Source organism: Carassius auratus, chromosome 29 (assembly GCF_003368295.1).
Source record: "Carassius auratus strain Wakin chromosome 29, ASM336829v1, whole genome shotgun sequence".
NCBI lineage: Eukaryota > Metazoa > Chordata > Actinopteri > Cypriniformes > Cyprinidae > Carassius > Carassius auratus.
The window spans coordinates 3,423,747-3,446,743 of NC_039271.1; the positions used below are offsets into that span (position 1 = coordinate 3,423,747).

The window sequence follows — 22,997 nt, forward strand, 5'->3', positions numbered from 1 at the left end:
ACTCTGCAGCTTGTCACAGCTCACGACCACACAACCGTCATTCAACCGTGCTTCAGTGACCAAGCTGGGATTCGAACCCAGAATCCTTCCCGTTCAGCCACTGACACATCAACATTTACTATTCTTTTTATTTCTTTCACATCAAAAGAGGGATTTGAATCTGGGGTTCTTGTGTGTCAAGAACTAAAGCCCAGACCACTTAGACACCAGCTCTCATTTTTGAGGATGTTTGTCTTATTTGTTATAAGACCAGAGAAACTAAACTTTTTTTTTCCCCACCTCAATAGAGGGAATGAAACTTGGAGTTCTTGTGTCTAGAACTGATACTCAGACTGCGGAGCCACAGACTCTTTCATGAGTGTGTTTTTCTCTTTTGGAGTTTTGTCTTTTTCAGTCAGTAACCAGTGCAACTAAACTTTTTTCCATTTAAAGAGAGATTTGAACTAGGATCTCCCACATCAAGAACTGGTGTTCAGACCGCTGAGCCACTGTTCTTCACCTCTGCTCTTTTTTTTCTGTCTAATTCAGTCAGAAACCAGTGTGAAAACTCATTTTAACCACAAGAGGGAGATTCAAACTAGGACTGTCTGTGGCAAGAACAGACATTTAAGCCACACAGAAACACTGGCCCTCAACAAGAAGTTTTCCTGCAACTTGTGTTTTCTGGAGTATTTTGTCTCAATCCTTCAAAACTCACATTCCCAAAATGCCTTGCAAACACAGAAACAAACCACAGCTGCATGTGACAGTGACTACGTTTACATGCAACCAATAACCCGTTCAAAACCGGAATATTAGCAATAACCCGGTCGCGCACGGCCATGTAAACCCCGGCAAAAAAAAACCCGGGATATTATACCTGGGGTACCCCTTTTCTAAACCGAATATTTGGTCTTGTAAACGCATTTCGGCATATCCCCATCAAAATGTGTGTTCTGCGCATGTTCTATTCGCAAGGAATCTTGGTCTTTTGAGTAGAGACGGCGCATAAAAAAACCTGTATAGCGGAAGTAAACAAGTCGAGGTTAACATGGCGTGGCGCAGCACAGCATCACACTTTTGGAGCGAGGAGGAGACCAATTTTGTTGTTGTTGTTGTTGTCTTTGGATACAGGAAGAAGAATTGGAAATTACGCATATTGCGTTTTAATGTTGTCTGTACGTCCAGACGCTAACCGTGTGTCGCCATTTACATCGGGATATTGGTGACTGATTACACATTCCATGTATACAGGAGTAACTCTCTCTGCTCACGCATGTAAACGGGTTATCCCGAATGTTTCAGAAACCCGAATAGTGACCTTAACCCGACCATAACACGAATTTTAACAGCTTGTAAACGTAGTCAATGAATGAACTTCTCATAAGCCTCATGTGATCTTGGTCAGTCAACTAGTGAATCCCTCTACCAAACGTCCTCATATGCCTCCGAGAGTCTCAGGAACTCCTGACTGAAGCTCTTCTCATCTGCTCTGAGACTCATGATATTTGACGAGCCTTAAAGCTCATTTATTTATTCGGGATGAATTATAGTCACTTATTTCTGACTCTTGTAATGATCTGATTGTCAAGATTTGTTGGCGTTTGCTGCTTGAGCCTATTTCTTATAGGTAACTATGGTATTTGGAGTCTTATATGTACTGATTTACGATTTTTTTTCATTCAAGAAGCACTCAAAAGAGAAACATAAGAAGATCCCATGAGCTCAGAGACTTTACTGACATTTACATGACAATATTTGATCAGGAAAGCATATGAAAATAAAAGTATTTCTTTCAGATACCATTTATGATCATGTTAATTTATTAAAATCACAGTTTAGGACATAGTGACATTTATCTGTTCTCAGAGATAAAATAGTGATAAGATTGAGTTTAATTATTTAATATGCAGCATATAATGAAAATCACGCATCTTTTCATAAAAAAAAAATATACAAACACCCTCTCAAACTTACAACTACGAACAATTTATTGAGAAAAAAAAGCTTTTTATTTGTGCACTCAGAATAAATCCAACATGTACATTTTTTATTCATGTTAGAAAAACAATTTGTTTGTCTGCTGAACTGAAATAAATAAAACTAATCATAAATTCTGTCGAGCAGCACTGATTCACATTCCTGGATTATTTAAAGGCACCAAGTGTCTATTTCAAAGTATCAGACAGTTTCATAACCGTCTCATGCAGTCTAGACTCAAGAACTCTGGAGGCTTTTCAGTCAGGGCTCAAATGCTGTAAATCTAAACAAAAAATATATTCCTCAAGCTCTACTGAGCATCCAAACCTCTTATTCTCTGTGCCCCTTTAAGCACAGGTCATAGGTCAAAGGCTGTTTCTTTAGCAAGTCTTGAACAGAATGGTGAATCCAGTCAAACAACTCTGAATGAAAATGGCTTTTGTGTATTTTTAAGCTGATTTGGCTCAACCAAAGCTTCTCACACACACCAGGTTCATCAGAATGGTCACCATGTGTGAACTGGCAAACATTTTCATATAAAAGGTGCGAACAAGTCAACTAAACTCTCTGTTAAGATGTAATATCTTTCATTATATTTGTTTTACAATTTTGGATATTCTGCGTAAGAATATCAGGCTCCAGAGAAGACTTTTGGATAAGCGACTGGACTCATTAGCTGAAATGTTGAGAAAAAATTAGAAAAAAATTAGAAAAACAGATAAAGTACATATGGATTAAGAGGTTTGTGGGTAACCAATTTTCACGAGGTTGAGCTACATAAAAAAAAAAGAGTTTGCCTAGTAAAAAATCCCCCAGAGACACAAGCAGAGACACAAAACACCTTAAAGACTTTAACAGATTTATCATAAATTTGATCACACTGTAAAGTAAGAGCATATGTATCCTCAACTTCACCGTCCCTATACATCCCCAAAATAAACTTCCCAATGTTTGCCACGATTGCAAAAATGTGCCTTTTCCACATGATTGATTGCTCTTTTATCTCTGTGCTCATGGATTAATGACTTTGGTAGACTTCCATAAAACAGAAGGTGTGTTTGGGATTTATTCTTCAGGGAGACAAACCCTGGCCTGGCCAAATGAAGCATATTCTAAACTTGATGAAATTCAACGGTAAATGATCTGGCAGACTTAATAAGGGGAGATGACAGAGTAATGAAGTTCAGGAAAGGTTTTTGTGACATAAGCCAGATTCAAAACTTTCTTTGCAAACTCTACAATGATCCTGATTGCATACGCACTTGTGTAGCAGTTCTAAATCACATTTAAGTATTGTGTCATGCAAATAAATACTTACAGTGTTTGTCTTTTTAAGAAAATTTACACTGCATCATATGCATACTGCATTACTCTGTGTGCTTCAGCTCCACTGTTATTAGAAATAAGCATCATTTGAATATCTTTCTTTGTCCTTCCACATTATTGGTTGCAAAAATATGCTGCAAACCTACTTGGCTGCATACATGCAGGGACCTGAATGTTCTTAACTTGGACTTTTAAAGATAAATGTTTTACTTGATGTAGTACATGTGTTCTCATTGAAAACATTTATCCATTCCTTTACGTTTTAAAAAAAAGAAATGCATCAGCTTGCATTGTATAAAGCTGTCCAGTGCAGTTCTGTTCACACAGGACATGTATAAACTCAACTCAATTTCAAAATACTGTACATGTGTAAATCCTGAAGACTTAAAGACAATTAATTCTAAATAAAATTCGTGCTAGTTTTAGCGGATATGCAAACAGCTTAAAGGTCATGTGCTAGTGTTATCCTAAACATTCACTAAATTCTTTGTCAGAACTACACTATAGGGGATAATGAATTTCAGGAAATGTGCTTTTCACCTTTTTTTGGTTTCGTGTACGTTGCACAGCTTCTCTCTGTCGCGCTTTAATGAATGATAATCATATTCAGTTACTGCATAAACACACCTTGATTTCCACATAGCATTCATTTTTTAACCCCTTAAGTAAAAATAGTGAGTCACTGCAGACTGTAACACATCAGAATAGAGTATTGCACAGCTTAAATGTTTGAATAAGGACACATTATGGATGTTATTAATATTTGACTAAGGCAGAAGGTTTATGGAAATATTTCCAAAATTAGAGAGCAGGCCCTGAGTATCAGGACAAAAAGCTCTAAGTATGCTGGCTATCCACATAACAAAAAAAATAAAACTTGATTTGATAGTATATAATGTGTGTATAAAAACAGCACATATGGATTCAAATGAAGTGACATTCAATCCACATTCTCTTGACGTCTTTATCTCCAGTTGAGTTGATATTAGACCCAGTCTGCCCTAAAATGATGCCATGATTTGAATAAGTCTGCTATTCCCTTCAGTGCACAACCAAATAACCTGCTCACCTTTATTACTTACCAAGGTTAAATTTAAGTATTGTCTAAGCCAAGTATCCGATTGCATTGCCTTTCCTGTTAGTTTGCTGATGCGATCCTCTCGGAGCAGATGCTTATACACATTTAGACATTTAAAAATGTATTGTACAATTTGGATATGTCACATGAGAAGTATTTATCCTTTGTATTAATCACAGAAAACATAATTAATTTTTCTTTAGTGAAGTTGTTGTGAGTTATCAGACCAAGTATGTACAATGTATGTTGTGTCTCTGCCCCAAAATGATGCCATGATTTGAATAAGTCTATATAATAAATGCTATTTCCTTCAGTGCAGTGCACAACCAGATAACCTGCTCACCAGGTAAGAAGCTGCTTTATTATCTCGGTTTTATAACAAACCTTTATTACTTACCAAGATAAAATTAAATTCGACTAACCTATTATTTTTGTCTAAGCACATATATAATCACATGGCCTATCCTTTGTTTGTTGATGCAATCCTCTTGGAGCAGATTCTTATAAGCATGTAGACATTTAAAAATGTATTGTACCATTTAGACAGAGGTGGGTAGTAACGAGTTACATTTACTTCGTTACATTTACTTGAGTAATTTTTCGGGGTAACTAATACTTTTCGGAGTATATTTAAAAATGGGTACTTTATACTCTTACTTGAGTAAATTTTTTGGGAAAAATCTGTACTTTTACTTCGTTACTGTGGGCGACGCTCCTCTCGTTACTTTATCTTAATGCAATAAATGTTATAAATGCTTCAGTTTATTCCAAACGCGCCATCTACTTTTCTCTGTGCAATGAGCGATGCCCATTCGCTAATGATTCATTCTTTTGAGTCAATTCTGTTCAAAGGCTTGATCAAACCAATTGGCAAACGAGTGAATTGGTTCATGAATCAGTTTGAAGGAGTCGTTCAGTTCCCTGAAGCAACGCGCTGAGCGTCTGAAGCGGTTCACTCAGAGTTGTAACGTTTAAGATCATCAGCAGAGTAGAAAACGTGGATATGGAACTGCACTGAATTGAAAGCAAATCTGCAAAGGCTATTATTTGCTTGCGATGGAGATCCTTATTAGATGAACGCGTGTGCTGTCTACTGTTTAACAGGTAATAACTTGAGCTACATTCGATTACAGTACACGATACCACTGTGACATTAGTTTGTTGTACGTGTGTGGCTTATAACAGAGGAGAGTCAAGTTGAATCTAGCTTCCAAAAGACAAAAAATAGCCGATTAAGATTTTATTAATTTTAACCGGTAAATCACACCGGTGCGAGTACGTTCAGCAAGTCATATCATCAGCTGTTAAATTCAGATCTGTGATCGCTTGCTGGCGCTGAGCCAGAGACAGACGCGTTTTTACAGCGTTGCGCATTATAACCAATCACACACGGTTCTTTTGAAAGCAATCAGGCCAATCGGAGGTGTTCCGATGAGTCATCGCTGAAATGCCCGTGCTTCCTTCACTCGCTCACTGTAACCTCTTTCTGGCGAATTCTCTCGTCAGAAACAACAAACAGTGGTGGACGAAGTACACAAATCAAGTACTTGAGTAAAAGTACAGATACATATGGTAAAATATTACTCCAGTAAAAGTAAAAGTACTCCTTTTTCAATTTTACTCAAGTGAAAGTACAAAAGTACTCAATTTTTTATGTACTTAAGTAAAAAAGTACTGCAAGATAGGTGTTTGCAATTTTATATAGGCTACTTAATTTAATTTTATATTAGCACATTTTTTATAATCCTACTGCTCAAAATACCTTGGATTTTTTCAAAATAACCACTATATGGAGTCAAGATATATTTTTGTTGTTGATATGGACTACGTTGACGAGAGTAATGTTCACTGTGAAGCTTACACTGTGATGTACCTGAGAGAAAACAGAGATGACCATCTGATTTTCACCAGTAAGAACAAAGTATTTTAAAGTTAGTTGTTTTACAGAACATCAAAGTTACAGCACAGACCAAAAGTTTGGACACACCTTCTCATTCAAAGAGTTTTCTTTATTTTCATGACTATGAAATTGTAGAGGCAGACTGAAGGCATCAAGGGCTATTTGACCAAGAAGGAGAGTGATGGGGTGCTGCGCCAGATGACCTGGCCTCCACAGTCACCGGACCTGACCCCAATCCAGATGGTTTAGGGGTGAGCTGGACCGCAGACAGAAGGCAAAAGGGCCAACAAGTGCTAAGCGTCTCTCGGGGAACTCCTTCAAGACTGTTGGAAGACCATTTCAGGTGACTACCTCTTGAAGCTCATCAAGAGAATGCCAAGAGTGTGCAAAGCAGTAATCAAAGCAAAAGGTGGCTACTTTGAAGAACCTACAATATGACATATTTTCAGTTGTTTCACACTTTTTTGTTATGTATATAATTCCATATATAATTCCACATGTGTTAATTCATAGTTTTGATGCCTTCAGCGTGAATCTACTATTTTCATAGTCATGAAAATAAAGAAAACTCTTTGAATGAGAAGGTGTGTCCAAACTTTTGGTCTGTACTGTATATATGACATGATAATAAGGCCTGAAGTTAGGAAGAACATTTTAAGGAAAAAAATAATAAAAAAATTTAATAATGATTTTTTCCTTCTCAAATCTTGTATGTGGTTTAAAAACACCCCTGGCCAAATGGGGTGCATCTCTTCCCACTGATAATTACTGTAGTTACCATGTTCTGAACATCACATCCTTTCTTTTCTAACCAGATGTAATCTATATTATATATATATATATATATATATATATATATATATATATATATATATATATATATATATATATATATAGGTGGCTGAATAAAAATATTTGGACATTATTTATAAAAATTACATCAACTTAGCACCAACAAGCTTGTTAGCTAGCTAACAGTTAGCATCAGCTAACAATATTTACTTATTTTCAATACGATGAACATTCATGTCTGTCTACTCGTCTAGTTAATCCAAACAATATACATATGTATAACGTTACTTTCGATAAACAATATAAAAACAGACGTCACATAGGACATTTTAATTAAACTGTTAACATTACGGCAGTGGCGAATTCGAACGTGCATGAGTTATTGTATTTAATCTGTGTTATTTTATGGTTTTTTTTGTTGTTGTTTTTTTTTTTACCTACAATTGATGTGTCTGCATCGTCTGCACTCGAGCATTTCAGTGGGCTTAAATAGATCACTCTTTACAACGGATTTAGTTCCCAAACAACTGACAGTTTTGACCTAAATATGATTTTCAGTTACAATAATTAATCCAAAATTTCGACATTAATAACTTACTTTTAGCAACGTCAGACGCACGCGCGCTCACAAGATCTCCCGGTTCTTACTTCTGGAGACTCGCAGTCTCGCACTAAACGGTTCATTTGAATCAGTGAGTGGTCGACACCAGAACAGCTGCAATCGGATCATACTAATTCGTAAACGAATCGTTTGGTGTGATTCGTGATCCGATTTAAAGGTTTATTTTGAAAAGACTCAGTTCATTCATGATGAATCAGACACCGCTTCTGCGTGTCGGAGCACGTGATATATTATAGGGAGTAACGATATGTTTTATGAAATGTAGTGAAGTAAAAAGTACGATTTTATGCTTTGGAATGTAGTGAAGTAAAAGTAAAAGTTGCTCAAAATAAAACTACTCCAGTAAAGTACAGATACTTGAAAAATGTACTTAAGTACAGTAACGAAGTAAAGCTACTCCGTTACTGTCCACCACTGACAACAAAGTGCAGATGTGTCTACGAATCTATAATTAGTTTCAGTGATTTTAATGGTTGTTTCTGAGAGTGATTGAAATCTAGACTGTCAGTGAAAATGATCTTTAATAATGTAAATGTTATTTGCTCTCTTTCTGAACAATGAAAGATTAGTAGCAATATTTATATCACATTAACTTTCAATGTTAAATTCACATTTAATATAAAGTAAGTCGTATTAAAAATATGTTATGGCATGAAACCTATATATGTTACTTAAGTAAACAGACAGGGTTTTATAATAAATTGGAGTAAAGGCTGATGAAATCTATACATTTACACACGCACACATACATTATGTACATTTATCTATATATCTAAATAAAAATAGGCTCCGTATATATGACCCAAAGTAACTAACTACTTGAGTAGATTTTTTATCCGATACTCTTTTACTCTTACTCAAGTAACTATGTGAGACTAGTACTTTTACTTTTACTTGAGTAAATATTTCTAGAATTACTTTTACTTTTACTTGAGTAAAGTTTTTGGGTACTCTACCCACCTCTGCATTTAGATATATCGCATGCAAAGTCTTTAGCCTTTGTATTAATAACAGAGGATCATAATGAATTAAGAATGAGGTCAGATTTCACAAAGTACTGCAATTACTGAGCAATTTTTTTTTTTACATTCTCATACATTTACTATAATCCACTGATCAGGCTAACTAACAGAACTAACAGATAAAACCAACATTTCTTCTTTAGATTGATTCATCACACCACATGAATAACATTGATATCATTAATTAAAATATAAGATTCTGGTTTAAAATAAACCGACCATGGTACTTCTACCTGCCCTGCTTCTTCTCTGTGGTGAGTATTTAATTCTACCTACAGTGTGTGTGTGTGTGTGTGTGTGTGTGTGTGTGTGTGTGTGTAGTACATATATATATGTACTGTGCAAAAGTCTTAGACCACTAGTATTTTCACCAACAAAATGGTTTTAAATCAGCTATTTCTATCTTTTGCTGTAGTGTGTTAGTAGGAAATATCAGTTTACATTTCCTGAAAAACAATATGCAAATGCACCTAGGGCAAAAGCTTTTTTTTTTTTACGCATAGTGTGGTCACACCGAATGTTGATTTAATTTAGTTAAGTTAATAGAATTTAGTTAATTAATAAAATCTATTTATGGCATAATTTTTGACTGCATCTTCACTTTACAGCATTTTTACACAAGTGCCTAAAACTTTGCACAGCACTGTAGCTTTGCAGGTTTCTTGAAACGTTTTGGAGACATTGCCACAGTTCTTCTGGATTGAGTCCGTCTCATTTTGTTCATGTTATTCCAGACAAACTGTTGATGGTGAGATCAGATCTCTGTGTGGAGCACTGGCTGATGCCAGACTCACCATGCAAACAAAAATCTCACTTGATAATTATTATTAATGGCAAAAATAATGTTTGGAAGTATAAACTGCTATTTACTACTGACACACTACAGCAAAACATAGAAATAATTTAAGTGAAAATACTAGTGGCCTAAAACTTTTGCCCAGTAATTTTTATTTATCCGCTTCAAATGTTAAATATTTTATAATATATATATATATATATATATATATATATATATATATATATATATATATATATATATATATATATATATATATATATATATATATATATAATTTATTTATTTATTTATTTTTTTCACATTTAAATTAGAAAATCCTAGACAAGGACTATTTTAGAGTCTATTTTGTTAGAGTCAAAAGTTGGACATGTGTATTTCAAAGATATGAATTTTCTTCCAGTCAGTATGTCAACAGAAACAAAAAACCTGACTATCTCTTCTCAGTTTTTCCTCTTTCAAGTGGTACAGGTCGACTAAGGAAATTCTACTTAAATGAAACACAAATGCAGATAAATGATGCACTGAATGCTTGTAGACATAACTGTACTGACCTGGTCACAATCTATGACGATAACGACAATGCAACGCTAGCTAAAATGATAGTGAATGGATCTATGTATTGTGGCTGGATTGGAGCCAACAGCTGTACATGGTCAAACGGTGATCCAGTCACATTCAACAACATCACCAGAAACTTTACTGAGGAAAGCTGCTGTGGTGCACTAAACACTGATGGAACATGGGAGTGTTTCAACTGTAGTTCACAAATGTACTTCATGTGTTATAAACAAGGTAATCATCCCCGGGCTCTTTACTATAGATCTTATAAATATCCAAAGATTATGAGTTGAACTAGTGTCTATTCTTGCATTCATACAGGATCATTAAACTATAGTTTAATCCCTGAAAATAAAACCTGGATTGAGGCTCAGGATCACTGCAGAATGAATTACTCAGATTTAGTCAGCATCAGAAATCAGACGGAAAACGAACGAGTGAAGGAAGCAGTAAATGGGAGTAACTCTATCTGGATTGGCCTTCGGTATAATTACAGCATCACATGGTTTGATGGTGGACATTCTGATTATGAAAAAATACATAATGTGACAGGAGAAACTAACAATGCTGGATGCTTTACATTTCTCTCTAAACAACTACCGGAATCTTGGTCCAAAAGTAATCTGAATACATGTGGTGCTCTTTGCTACAGTAGGTTAACACAATATTTTATGCTTCAAAGCCTACCGTATGCTTGAATAAATCAAAGTATTTAACTAATAAAACATTTTTTCTTCTCTTCAGAAAGCTTCATTCATGTCAGTTCTTATAAAATGTCCTGGGAGGAAGCTCTTGACTATTGCAACAGCAAAAATTATGGACTACTGCGCATTGAGTCGGAGGATGATCAGATAGAAACAGAGCGAGAGCTAAAAAGACAGAATATTTCAGAGCCAGTGTGGGTGGGGCTTAGACAGAGCCGACTTTTCGGATTCTGGATCTGGTACAATTGGCTCAGTGTGGGAAACTGGACCAACTGGAAAGAAGGAAGTCCACCAGAACATCAAGTGTCCCAACACTGTGGTGCCTTAGAGAAGGTGAAAGGTCAATATAAATGGTGTGATAAAGACTGCAGATCTAAATGTATAACTTTATGTGAGTTAAAGTAATATAACTCTGTTATGCTCTTTGGTTTATCGCATGCACAGTTTCAAGTGCTCCGAATGAGGAAAAAGAGCATCATTCATCTCTTGTATAATAAAGCTCTTATAGTTAGCACTAGAAGCTAGATGGTAATGCTTTACCTGTGGTGTTTCTGTTGCCTTTTTCATGTTTATCTCATTGATTCATTCGTTTTATTATTTTGTTGTAAACCTTTATGCCTCTTACCAAGACATTAAAAGTTGTCCATGAACATTACATTGAGTCCTTTTATTGTGAATATTGTGTTGAAAGCATTTGCATTTGCCAAATTTGCAAGTAAACCAAGACATGCAGCCAGTTTAAAATATCATGAATGCGTTATTTGTGATCTGCAGCTCTGTTGCAAACGTAAAACAGACCTGTGCTAAGCTTCACATTTCTGAAAAAACAAAAAGATTTCTGGATACTACATTGACTATTTCATTTAATAACAGCTATAAAAGTTTTGTAAATTGTAACCCAGTTTTACATTAAACTATAATGTTTAGTATTGTACTTTAAACCACTATTAGAGCATGTATTTTACTATAGAAAAAAAAGCAATCAAAAGATAGTAAAGAAAATTAAAGAAAAGACTCAGATTAATTTAAATAATTATATAATATAAAAACAATCTGCAAGCTCTCTAATTACAATTTGTCTAAACAACATTATTGAATATTTCAATCCATTATTTATAAACTTTTTATCTATAAATGCAAGAATATCTCATTCATATTTAAATAAAAAAAATAATTAAATTAAATGTATGCATTTAGCAGCCGCTTTTATCAATGCATTCAGGCTAACAATTTTTACCTATCATGTGTTCCCGGGGATTTAACTATATGAACTCTTGTTGTGTAAGTACAATATTACAGAACTGTGTGTAATTAAACAAATTGACTAATTAGGACTTAGTGCATAATAAAATGCATTGCTAACTTATATATATATATATATATATATATATATATATATATATATATATATATATATATATATATATATATATATATATATATAATATATATATATAATCATAAACTTATTTGTAGTTATTCTGTAGGTTATTCTTGTGTATCTAAAGTGAGATTAATTTTTTTTATGAATGGACATCGAATTATGTGTAGAGACTTACACACGTTTAGGAAACCTTGAAGTTCACTAAATTGTGAAATTTTGAAAGGGTTTGTCATTTTTATTGTATTTCTAACAAATTAGATTATTATGACCAGGTTAACAAATTTACATATTTTGAAACACTGCTCAGAATATTAAAGCTGATCAGTTTTTCTTCTTATATCTTGAGCCCTAATAATAAAAATCTTTCTTAGACAAAGTTTCATTAACATGCAGTATGTTGCATTACATTACACTACAGCAAAGAAGGCTTATTTTACACAAGGGTCACACTCTCAGATACTTTGTTAAGTTAAAAACTCTCGTACTCTTTTTGCCACTGTTGAGAGACTGACCAAGCTCTAGACCAATATCTAATCTTCCTTTTCTAGGCAAAATTATAGAAAATGTAGTTTTTAATCAACTGAAGAAATACTTGAACTCAAATGGATATCTGGACAATTTTCAAACTGGTTTTCGACTGCATCACAGCACAGAGACAGCACTCATTAAGATAATAAATTATATTCGCTGAAATTGTGACTCTGGCAAAATATCGGTGCTGGTATTGCTAGATTTCAGTGCTGCTTTTAACACTGTCAATCATAACATACTACTAGAGAGACTGGAAAACTGGGTCGGGCTTTCTGGAATGGTACTCAAATTATATTGTAATTGTACTTGGGAGAGGCTATTATGTGAGTCTAGGAGAGCATAAGTGGACGTCCATGACATGCGGAGTCCCACAAGGCTCAATTCTTGCACCACTCTTGTTTAGCCTGTATATGCTCCCACTAAGCCAAATAATGAGAAGGAACCAAATTGCCTATCACAGCTATGCTGATGATAGCCAGATTTACCTAGCCTTATCTCCAAATGACTACAGCCCTATTGACTCCCTCTGCCAATGCATTGATGAAATTAAAAGTGGGATGTGCCAGAATTTTCTTCAGTTAAACAAGGAAAAAACTGAAGTCATTGCATTTGGGAACAAAGATGAAGTTTTCAAGGTGAATGCATACCTTGACTCTAAGGGTCAAACAACTAAAAATCAAGTCAGGAATCTTGGTGTGATTCTGGAGACAGACCTTAGTTTCAGTAGTCATGTCAAAGCAGTAACTAAATCAGCATACTATCATTTAAAAAAACATTGCAATAATTAGAAGTTTTGTTTCCAGCCAAGACTTGGAGAAACTTGTTCATGCCTTTATCACCAGCAGGGTGGACTATTGTAATGGGCTCCTCACCGGCCTTCCCAAAAAGACCATTAGTCAGCTGCAACTCATCCAGAACACTGCTGCCAGGATTCTGACTAGAACCAGAAAATCTGAGCATATCACACCAGTCCTCATGTCCTTACACCGGCTTCCAGTTACATTTAGGATTGATTTTAAAGTACTTTTACTCGTATATAAGTCACTAAATGACCTAGGACCAAAATATATTTCAGATGTGCTCACTGAATATAAACCTAACAGAGCACTCCGATCACTAGGATCAAGTCAGTTAGAAATACCAAGGGTTCGCACAAAACAAGGGGAGTCCTCCTTTAGTCCGCCTATGCTACCCGCAGCTGGAATCAGCTTCCAGAAGAGATCAGATGTGCTAAAACACTAGTCACATTGAAATCTAGACTTAAAACTCATCTGTTTAGCTGTGCATTTATTGAGTGAGCACTGTGCAATGTGTCTGAACTGATTGCACTATATTTTCACTGTTTTTTTAATGTAAATCATTTTCTAACTGTTTTAAATTCATTTTAAATAAGTAAATTTTTTATATCATTTTAAAAGTTTTAAAATTGCTTGTTTTATTCTTCTTATTATTTTTCTTCATTATTATTTTACTTTATTTTATGTAAAGCACTTTGAAATACCATTGTGTGCTAAATATAATGTACTATATAATGTACTATATAATAAACTTGCCTTGCCTATTTTTCAGCTTTGAAAATAGCTGGACTTTATTATTTTCCACCTCCTCAAAAAAAACTGCAATGTAATGCTTTGAAAATTTGGGATTTCCTGTAATTTTCATTAACATATGGCTGAATGGCAAGGAGACTTAAATAGGAAAAATTTAGCAAAATCAGCAACAGGTGTCCACAACAGTACATCACGTTTTTTTTTCAAAACCCATCTTTTTTCAGTGTGGTTAAGTAGCCTATCAATATTTAATAAGAAATATTTAATTATTGACATTGGGATCAAAAAAGAGCACATTTTTAACTCTGAGTGTGTTTATAATGTATTGCCAACAAATGAATGATTCGTTATTACGTAACGTAATTTCAAAAGTGTAATTCTAGTCGAAGAAAAGAGAAAATAAAACCAAATTAATGTAGGTGGCGGTATGTGCTCATGCCTCCAGTCAGCTATTAGATCGAAGAAGAAGAAGAACGACACCTCAAACCATCGTAGTTTGAACCATGGATCTGCGACACAGGTACTATGGTTTCGGTAATAACAGTCGTGACTAGCTCGTTAATTTCCATAACGATTCATCGTGCTGTGGTGGTTAATCAGCGAGTTGCGTCGTTGTACGGGAACCGCACCCCAGGTAAGAAGCAGCTTATTAGCCTACTAAATTACATTTGACTAACCTATTATTTTGTCTAAGCAAATATCTAATCACATGGCCTATCCTTTGTTTGTTTGGAGCAGATTCTTTTAAACGTAGATATTTAAAAATGTATTGTAGCAGTTAGAATAGATATGTCACATGAGAAGTCTTTAGGCTTTTAATTAATAACAGAGGATCATAATAAATTTAGAATGATGTCAGATTTCACAAAGTAGGCTACTGTAATTACTGAGCAAAATTCTCTTACATTTATTACAATCCACTGATCAGTCAAGATTCATTTATTTGTCATTTGCATAGTTAAAACTGGGGAAACTGGGCATTGAAATGCTTGTGACGAGGCTCAGACATACAGTGACAATAACAGGACATAAACAGACATAGATGTATGTGGAGGGCACTGAGATTTTAAGTGACTTCAGTGACCATAGGTGGAACAGACACAGACAGAACATTACATAAAAATAAGTGGCGTAAGGTAGCAATAAAGGTAGACAGTGTAAGAGTTATAAGTAGTCATAAGCAGTCCTGAGGTACGAATATAAGATTATTGGGGTAGAGAAGTGTCTAGAATTTCATTGTAGGGTGTCACAGAGCTACATGACAGAAAATTAAAGTGGCAGTGCAAGTACAATAAAAGATAAACACAAGGGCAGCACACATTCCGATTTTGTATTTCCGAGTAGAGCAATGAAAAAAATGTAAATGTAGAGTGTCACAGAGCTACATGAAGGAATATTAAAAAGTGCAAGTACAATAAAAGATTAACATAAGAGGTTTTAGATGAAGGATAGCTGCCTGATGACTTGAAGATTGAAGCTGTTCTTCAGGCTGGTCGTCCGTGATCGGATGGATCGTAAGCGTCTGCCAGATGTCAGTGTGGCAAACAGGTGATGAGCGGGGTGAGTGATGCTGATGCTGTTAGCCTTTCTCAAGCAGCGAGTCTGATAGATGTCCTGTAAGGCTGGGAGTTTATGTCCAGTGATGAGCTCTGCTGTTCTCGCAACTCGCTGCAGAGATTTGTGGTCCAAAGAAGAGCAGTTGCCGTGCCATACAGTCATGCAGCCGGTCAGAATCCTCTCTATAGTGCAGCGCTAGAAATTTGACATGATGTAAGAGGAGATGCCAAACTCCCTCAGCCTCTGCAGGAAGTAGAGATGCTGACGGGCTGTTCTCACTATGGTCTCTGTGTATGCTCCAGGAATGATCTTCAGAGATGTGAATGCAAGGTAACTTGTAGCTCTTAACTGTCTCTACTATCTCTCCATTGATGTGAATGGGAACATGACCCTCTCTTTCTCTGAATTCCTGGAGTCCACGAGCGGGCTATTTCTACCAAATGCTAATCACTGCCACCTGCTGGAAATGGCTGGAGCATAGTGTCTTTAGGTTGCTGAGTTGACAGCACATTCAAACACTGGCTGATCGCCAGAACACTTCAAAATGAAAGCTCAATTACAGCGGGCCTTTTTAACACCTAGGATAGTTGTACCATCAGCGAATTTGAGGATGATGTTGTAGCTATGCTTAGCAGAGCAGTCGTAAGTGAACAGGGAGTACAAGAGAGGACTGAGTACAGATCCCTGTGGGGCACCAGTGCTGAGTGTATGTGAGGATGATATGTGATTGCCAATTCTAACCACCTGGGGTCTACCAGTCAGGAAGTCCAGGACCCAGTTACATAAGTGACTGTTAAGACCCAGATCTTTTAGTTTGGCTATAAGTTTGGTAGGGATGATGGTGTTAAATGCAGAGCTGTAATCAACAAACAGCATCCGCACATAGGTATCTCTTCCCTCCAAGTGTTCCAGGGCAGAGTGAATGGCCATTGCAATGGCGCCATCAGTGGATCTATTTGACTAGACGTTTGAAGCACTTCTTGATGACTGATGTCAATGCTACAGGACATCCAACTCCTCTCAGAACAGATAAAACCAAAATTTATTCTTTAGCTTGATTCATCACACTATGTGAATAACACTAATACCATGTATTAAAATATAAGATTCTGGTTAAAAATAAACTAACCATTGTACTTCTACATGCCCTGTTTCTTCTCTTGAATAAGTATTTAATTGTACCTACAGTGTGTGTACTGTGTGTGTGTGTATATATATACAGTACATACCAAAAGTTTGGACACACCTTCTCATTCAAAGAGTTTTCTTTATTTTCATGACTATGGAAATTGTAGATTCACACTGAAGGCATCAAAACTATGAATTAACACATGTGGAATTATATATGGAATTATATACATAACAAAAAAGTGTGAAACAACTGAAAATATGTCATATTGTAGGTTCTTGAAAGTAGCCACCTTTTGCTCTGATTACTGCTTTGCACACTCTTGGCTTTCTCTTGATGAGCTTCAAGAGCTAGTCACCTGAAATGGTCTTCCAACAGTCTTGAAGGAGTTCCCCGAGAGATGCTTAGCACTTGTTGGCCCTTTTGCCTTCCGTCTGCGGTCCAGCTCACCCCAAACCATCTCGATTGGGTTCAGATCCGGTGACTGTGGAGGCCACGTCATCTGGCGCAGCACCCCATCACTCTCCTTCTTGCTCAAATAGCCCTTGATGCCTTCAGCGTGACTCTACAATTTTCATAGTCATGAAAATAAAGAAAACTGAATGAGAAGGTGTGTCCAAACTTTTGGTCTGTACTGTGTATATATATACTTCATGCTTCTGCTCAATTTCAGTTAGCTTCTGTACTCTACGAAGCAAAGCCAAGTTGCAGAGTTTGGTATTACCAGGCTAGAAAACTAAAAAAAAATTGCATTTCCTATAGTTATCAATCAGCTAGGGGAGTATGGTGATGTATATTAGTTAAACTATTTAAATGATCATAACTTTTCAGATAAATTCCTCAAACATTAACTTATGAAGTTCAAGATGTAGTGCATTAGTTGAAGCACATCAGAACTGGACATTGCCCAGTGCATTTGAATATGGACACATAATAGATTATATTGATATTTGACTCTGGCAGTACAGTACTTTTATGCAAACATTGGATGGATGGAAACAGGCGATGGTAGTCAGGAAGTAGTACATTTTTTTTTTTTCAACTCAAAACTGCAGATTTGAATTAATTGGTTTATGGAAGAAGCATAAAGCAATGTCTGCACTGCTCAGCTTTAAAAGACAACTTGAACCCATTGACAGAATAACTCAAAGAGGCATAGCCTTCACATCAGGTGTAGACAGTGCTGGACAGTAACGGAGTAGTTTACAGTACTTCATTATTCTTAAGTCAATTTTTCAAGTATCTGTACTTTACTGGAGTAGTTTTATTTTTAGTAACTTTTATTTCACTACATTCCAAAGCATAAGACTGTACTTTTTACTTCACTACATTTCATAAAACTTATTGTTACTCATAATATAGCAGAGTAAGTCCACTAAAAGTGAAAGTGATGTGACATAGGATACAGCCAAGTATGGTGACCTACACTCAGAATTTGTGCTCTGCATTTAACCCATCCAAAGTGCACACACACAACAGTGAACACACACACCATGAACACACCCCCAGAGCAGTGGGCAGCCATTTATGCTGTGGCGCCCGGGGAGCAGTTGAGGGTTCAGTGCCTTGCTCAAGGACACCTCAGTCGTGGTATGCATGGCTGAGATAACAACCTTAGGGTTAGGAGTCAAACTCTCCAACCATTAGACCATGACTTTCCCAAAAATGCTTCAATGCAGACACATTAACACCAGTCTCTATGTTTTAGTCTCTATGGTCAAAAAAACATTAAAATGACACGGATTAAATAAAATAGCATTCATCTTCCCCGCTACTGTAATGTACTGTACAATTTGACTAAAATGCTATGCATTTATCCCTAGAGCTTGCTGGTGCTAAATTGAGGTAATTTTTTAAAAATAAAGTCCAAATATATGATTATTCAACCACCTAGATAGATTATCTGAGGAAAAAAGAAAGGATGTGATGTTCAGGACATGGTAACTACAGTAATGACCAAAGTGGGAAGTGATGTCATCTGGGGGCATTTGGCCAGGGGTGGTTTTACACCACAGGGAAGGTTTGAGAAGAAGAAAATCATTATAAACACATAATTATATTTTCCTTATCATATTCAGTATTTCCTTATTGATAATTTAGAGAAAACCCCAGGTATTTTGACAGTATGATATATATATATATATATATATATATATATCTATATCTATATATATATCTATATATATATATAGATATAGATATATATATATATATATATATATATATATATATATATATATATATATATATATATAGATATAGATATATATATATATATATATATAATTTAATGATATAGCCTGTATAAAAACTGCAAAACAAACATTCATCTATCAGTACTTTTTACTTAAGTACATTAGAGCCCCTTGAATATATTTTTAGTAAAGACATGCCTCTCTCTCTCTCTGTCTCTCTCTCTCTGTCTCTCTCTCTCTCTATAATTTTTTATATATATTTTGCCTGATAGGTGAGCTTTTGGAGTATAATTTACATTTAAAACACATTAATTGTTCTTGTCTTTATATTGTAAAGGCACTTTATGATTGTACTGAGCACTATACTGTAAGTAAACTGATTTCCATTTAGTGTATTTTATATGATGTGATCTGTTTTTCTGTGGTTTATTGGAAATCAACAGATTTTGTGATTAACAGCAGAGACAGGTTTAAACACACTGAGCATCACTATGACCTCGCTGCTTGTGCTGCTGCTCCTCTGGGGTGAGTATTTAACTTTGTCTGAAACATAGTTTGCTTGTTTGTTGTCCTCATGCGACGCGAATGGATTTGTAATTTAATTTGATTACTTACTATTAAAATGGCATTCCATTTGATGGTATGGTGCTAAAAACTGAATATTTCTCCTCAGCTTTTCCTCTTTCAAATGCTAAAGGCCGACTAAGAGAATTCCAACTAATAAAGGATAACTTCACCAGAGTTGCTGCAGTGAATGCATGCAGAACAAAATACACTGACCTCGCCACAGTTTATGACCAACAAGACAATATAGACTTAAAGACACTGCTCATTCATATTACTGATGGATCCAACCCTAGTGGATGGATCGGTGCAGAGATAGGAAATAGTCGCTGTAAGAAATGGTCAAATGGTGATGAGGTCACATTTCGCAGAGACTTTACAAGTTATACAGATTCACGCTGTGCTTCTATGAGTGCAAATGGAGGCTGGGAATTTGTCACATGTAATTTGACAAGACACTTCATGTGTTATAAGCAAGGTAATAAAATACTACCCTGTAAATGTTTTAATATACATGAACAAAATATATTACATATTCTTGTATCCATACAGATGTTGGGCGAGCATCATACACGTTAATACTTGAAACTAAAACCTGGTTTGATGCTCAGCTGTACTGCAGAGAGAATCACACTGATTTAGTCAGCATCCATAATGAAGAGGAAAATGAACAGGTGAAGAATGAAGGAAACAAGAGTATAACTCCTTTCTGGATCGGCCTGCTGGAAGACAGTGTGGAATGGTCTGATGGAGGACAATCTGCTTACAGAAACTTTACAGGAGAACCGAGCGGACATTATATATTTTTAATCAAGATGGGAATTGGAATAAAAGTGAAGGCGGCAATAATCGATATTCCTTATGCTACAGTAAGACAAGACTTTGCAAAATTCTGATTTATCACAATATGCCCCTTAAATTCAAGGTATTTTTTTTTCAAATATATTTATTTTTTTGGAGGGTGGGGCAGAATTCGACATTTCAAAGCCTTCCGTATGTTTCAAGGAATCAATGCATCTAACTAATATTTTTTTTCCTTCTCTTCAGAAAGCTTCATTCATGTCAGTTCTTATAAAATGTCCTGGGAGGAAGCTCTGGATTACTGCAGCAGTAACTTTTCTGGACTACTGCGCATTGAGTCGGAGGATGATCAGATAGAAACAGAGAGAGAAATAAAAAGACAGAATATTTCAGAGCCAGTGTGGGTGGGGCTTAGACAGAGCCGACTTTTCGGATTCTGGATCTGGTACAATGGGCTCAGTGTGGGGAACTGGACCAACTGGAAAGAAGGAAGTCCACCAGAACATCAAGTGTCCCAACACTGTGGTGCCTTAGAGAAGGTGAAAGGTCAATATAAATGGTGTGATAAAGACTGCAGATCTGAATTTATAACTTTATGTGAGTTAAAGTAATATACCTCTCTGTTATGCTCTTTGATTTATCGTATTGCACAGTTTTCATCGCTCCGAATGAGGAAAAGAGTTCATGCGTTCAATAGTAAATAGTGGCATCATTCAGCTCTTGTATAATAAAGCTCTTATAGTTAGCACTAGAACCTAGTTGGTAATGCTGTACCTGTAGTGTTTCTGTTGCCTTTTTCATGTTTATCTCATTGATTAATTCATTTTATTATTATGTTGTAAACCTTTATGCCTCGTACCGAGAATTAACATTAAAAGTTTTTCATGGACATTACACTGAGTCCTTTTATTATGTTGAAAGTATTTGCATTTGCCGAATTTGCAAGTAAACCAAGACATGCAGCCAGTTTAATAATATCATGAATGCATTACTTGTGATCTGCAGCTCTGTTGCAAACGTAAAACAGTAGACCTGTGCTAAGCTTCACATTTCTGAAGAAAAAAAGGATTCTGGATACTACATTGACTATTTCATTTAATAACTGCTATAAAACGGTTGTTAATTGTAACCCAATTTTACATTCAAATACATTTCTGAGAATGTATATTTATGTAAAAATTGCAAGAAAAAAAATGGTAACCTGAAAATAATAAAGTTTATTATTGCACATTAAACCCTTTAACTGTCACCCTGTCCTGTATACGGGATGCCTACATGTACTGCTCTATATTACAATGAAATCTAATCTAATCTTGACAAACTATATATCGTTGGGAAGGTCTAAGTATTAAAATTTATGTAGAAAAAGTAATAGATTCATTTATGACAACAGTGCACCCTCAAAAATCTACATTATAACAGGGGTTCTGACCTTTGTTTAAAAAAAAAGACTTCTTTGTTGCGTTTTTCTCTATCACACTTTAGAAATTATCAGAAATTATATATCACACTTTCAGATGCTTTGTAAAGTTAAAAAACTCCTTTAAAGCTCTGGGGAGAGGGCTGTGCATGTGTGATGCTGGTCTGTGCAACAGAGACCCTAAATCCCATACTGCAGACTCAGCACTGCACTTATTGTCAATCCTGTATAACGCTGAGGCAGTAGAAAAGATGTGCTTTGATCACTGTGATTAAATAACACAAGCAAGACATTTTACTACCAGCCTAAGTCTCCTGTGTGAGCGAATACAGAAGCATCAGTCATGTAGAGAGCAAACTCGGCCAGCGTCTGTGATCCATCACAACTCTTAACCCTCATCCAGACCCTTTCATGGGCTTTGCTGTTTTTCCCATCTTGAGTTCACAAAACAGAGCAAAGAAACTGCACTAGCTCTTAGCACAGTGTCTCAACACACCTTCATCTGTTAATGGCCTCAAAACATGTCAAAATACAGTATATGAATGAGCTGATTAGCACTTATAGCACTGTATTAGTAAAGCTAATAGTACTAGATGTTCCAATCCCTTTAGTAGGAAACTGATAGTAGCAATTGGTGTGGAGTGATTAAACAAAAGGAGGGTAAGGTATGTCGTTTCGTTGATTTAAGCCCACAACGTCTCCAGAAGGCTCAACAGAGTATCCAGCGTCACATGTACACCCCCCCCCCCCCCCATGCCATGCCCTCTATATCCCTGATGGGCTCTGCATGGCAGGGGTGTCCTTCTCCCTGAGTTGGGCCTAAGTCAGAACGCATACCATCTGTCTCTACCATACTGCCTAGATGGGATCCTTGCGCTTGATCCAGAGCCAGTTACTGCTTTTTTCAGCAGCACTTGATATGGACTTGATGGCTTGTTGGACAGAGCGACCCTTTACCCCTATTTTTTTCAGCAAACTGGTGATATATGTTGCAACAAATCCCCTGCATCCCACCTCTACTGGAAAGATGCTAGTCTTCCAGCCGTTTTTGGATGCTTCAGCTGCCAGGTCGGAATATTTGTTCTTTTTCCTCTCTTAAGCCTCTT

General features: G+C 35.9%; 1 protein-coding gene across 1 annotated transcript; it reads left to right on the forward strand.

Moving 5' to 3' along the window:
• The first annotated feature begins 14,736 nt into the window (after positions 1-14,736).
• Positions 14,737-20,566, forward strand: LOC113048656 (putative C-type lectin domain family 20 member A). Its single transcript, XM_026210514.1, has 4 exons — positions 14,737-14,859; positions 19,550-19,631; positions 19,780-20,148; positions 20,223-20,566. The coding sequence occupies exons 2-4, from the start codon at positions 19,598-19,600 to the stop codon at positions 20,564-20,566; spliced, it is 747 nt and encodes a 248-aa protein (XP_026066299.1). The 5' UTR covers positions 14,737-14,859; positions 19,550-19,597.
• The last annotated feature ends 2,431 nt before the right edge of the window (positions 20,567-22,997 follow it).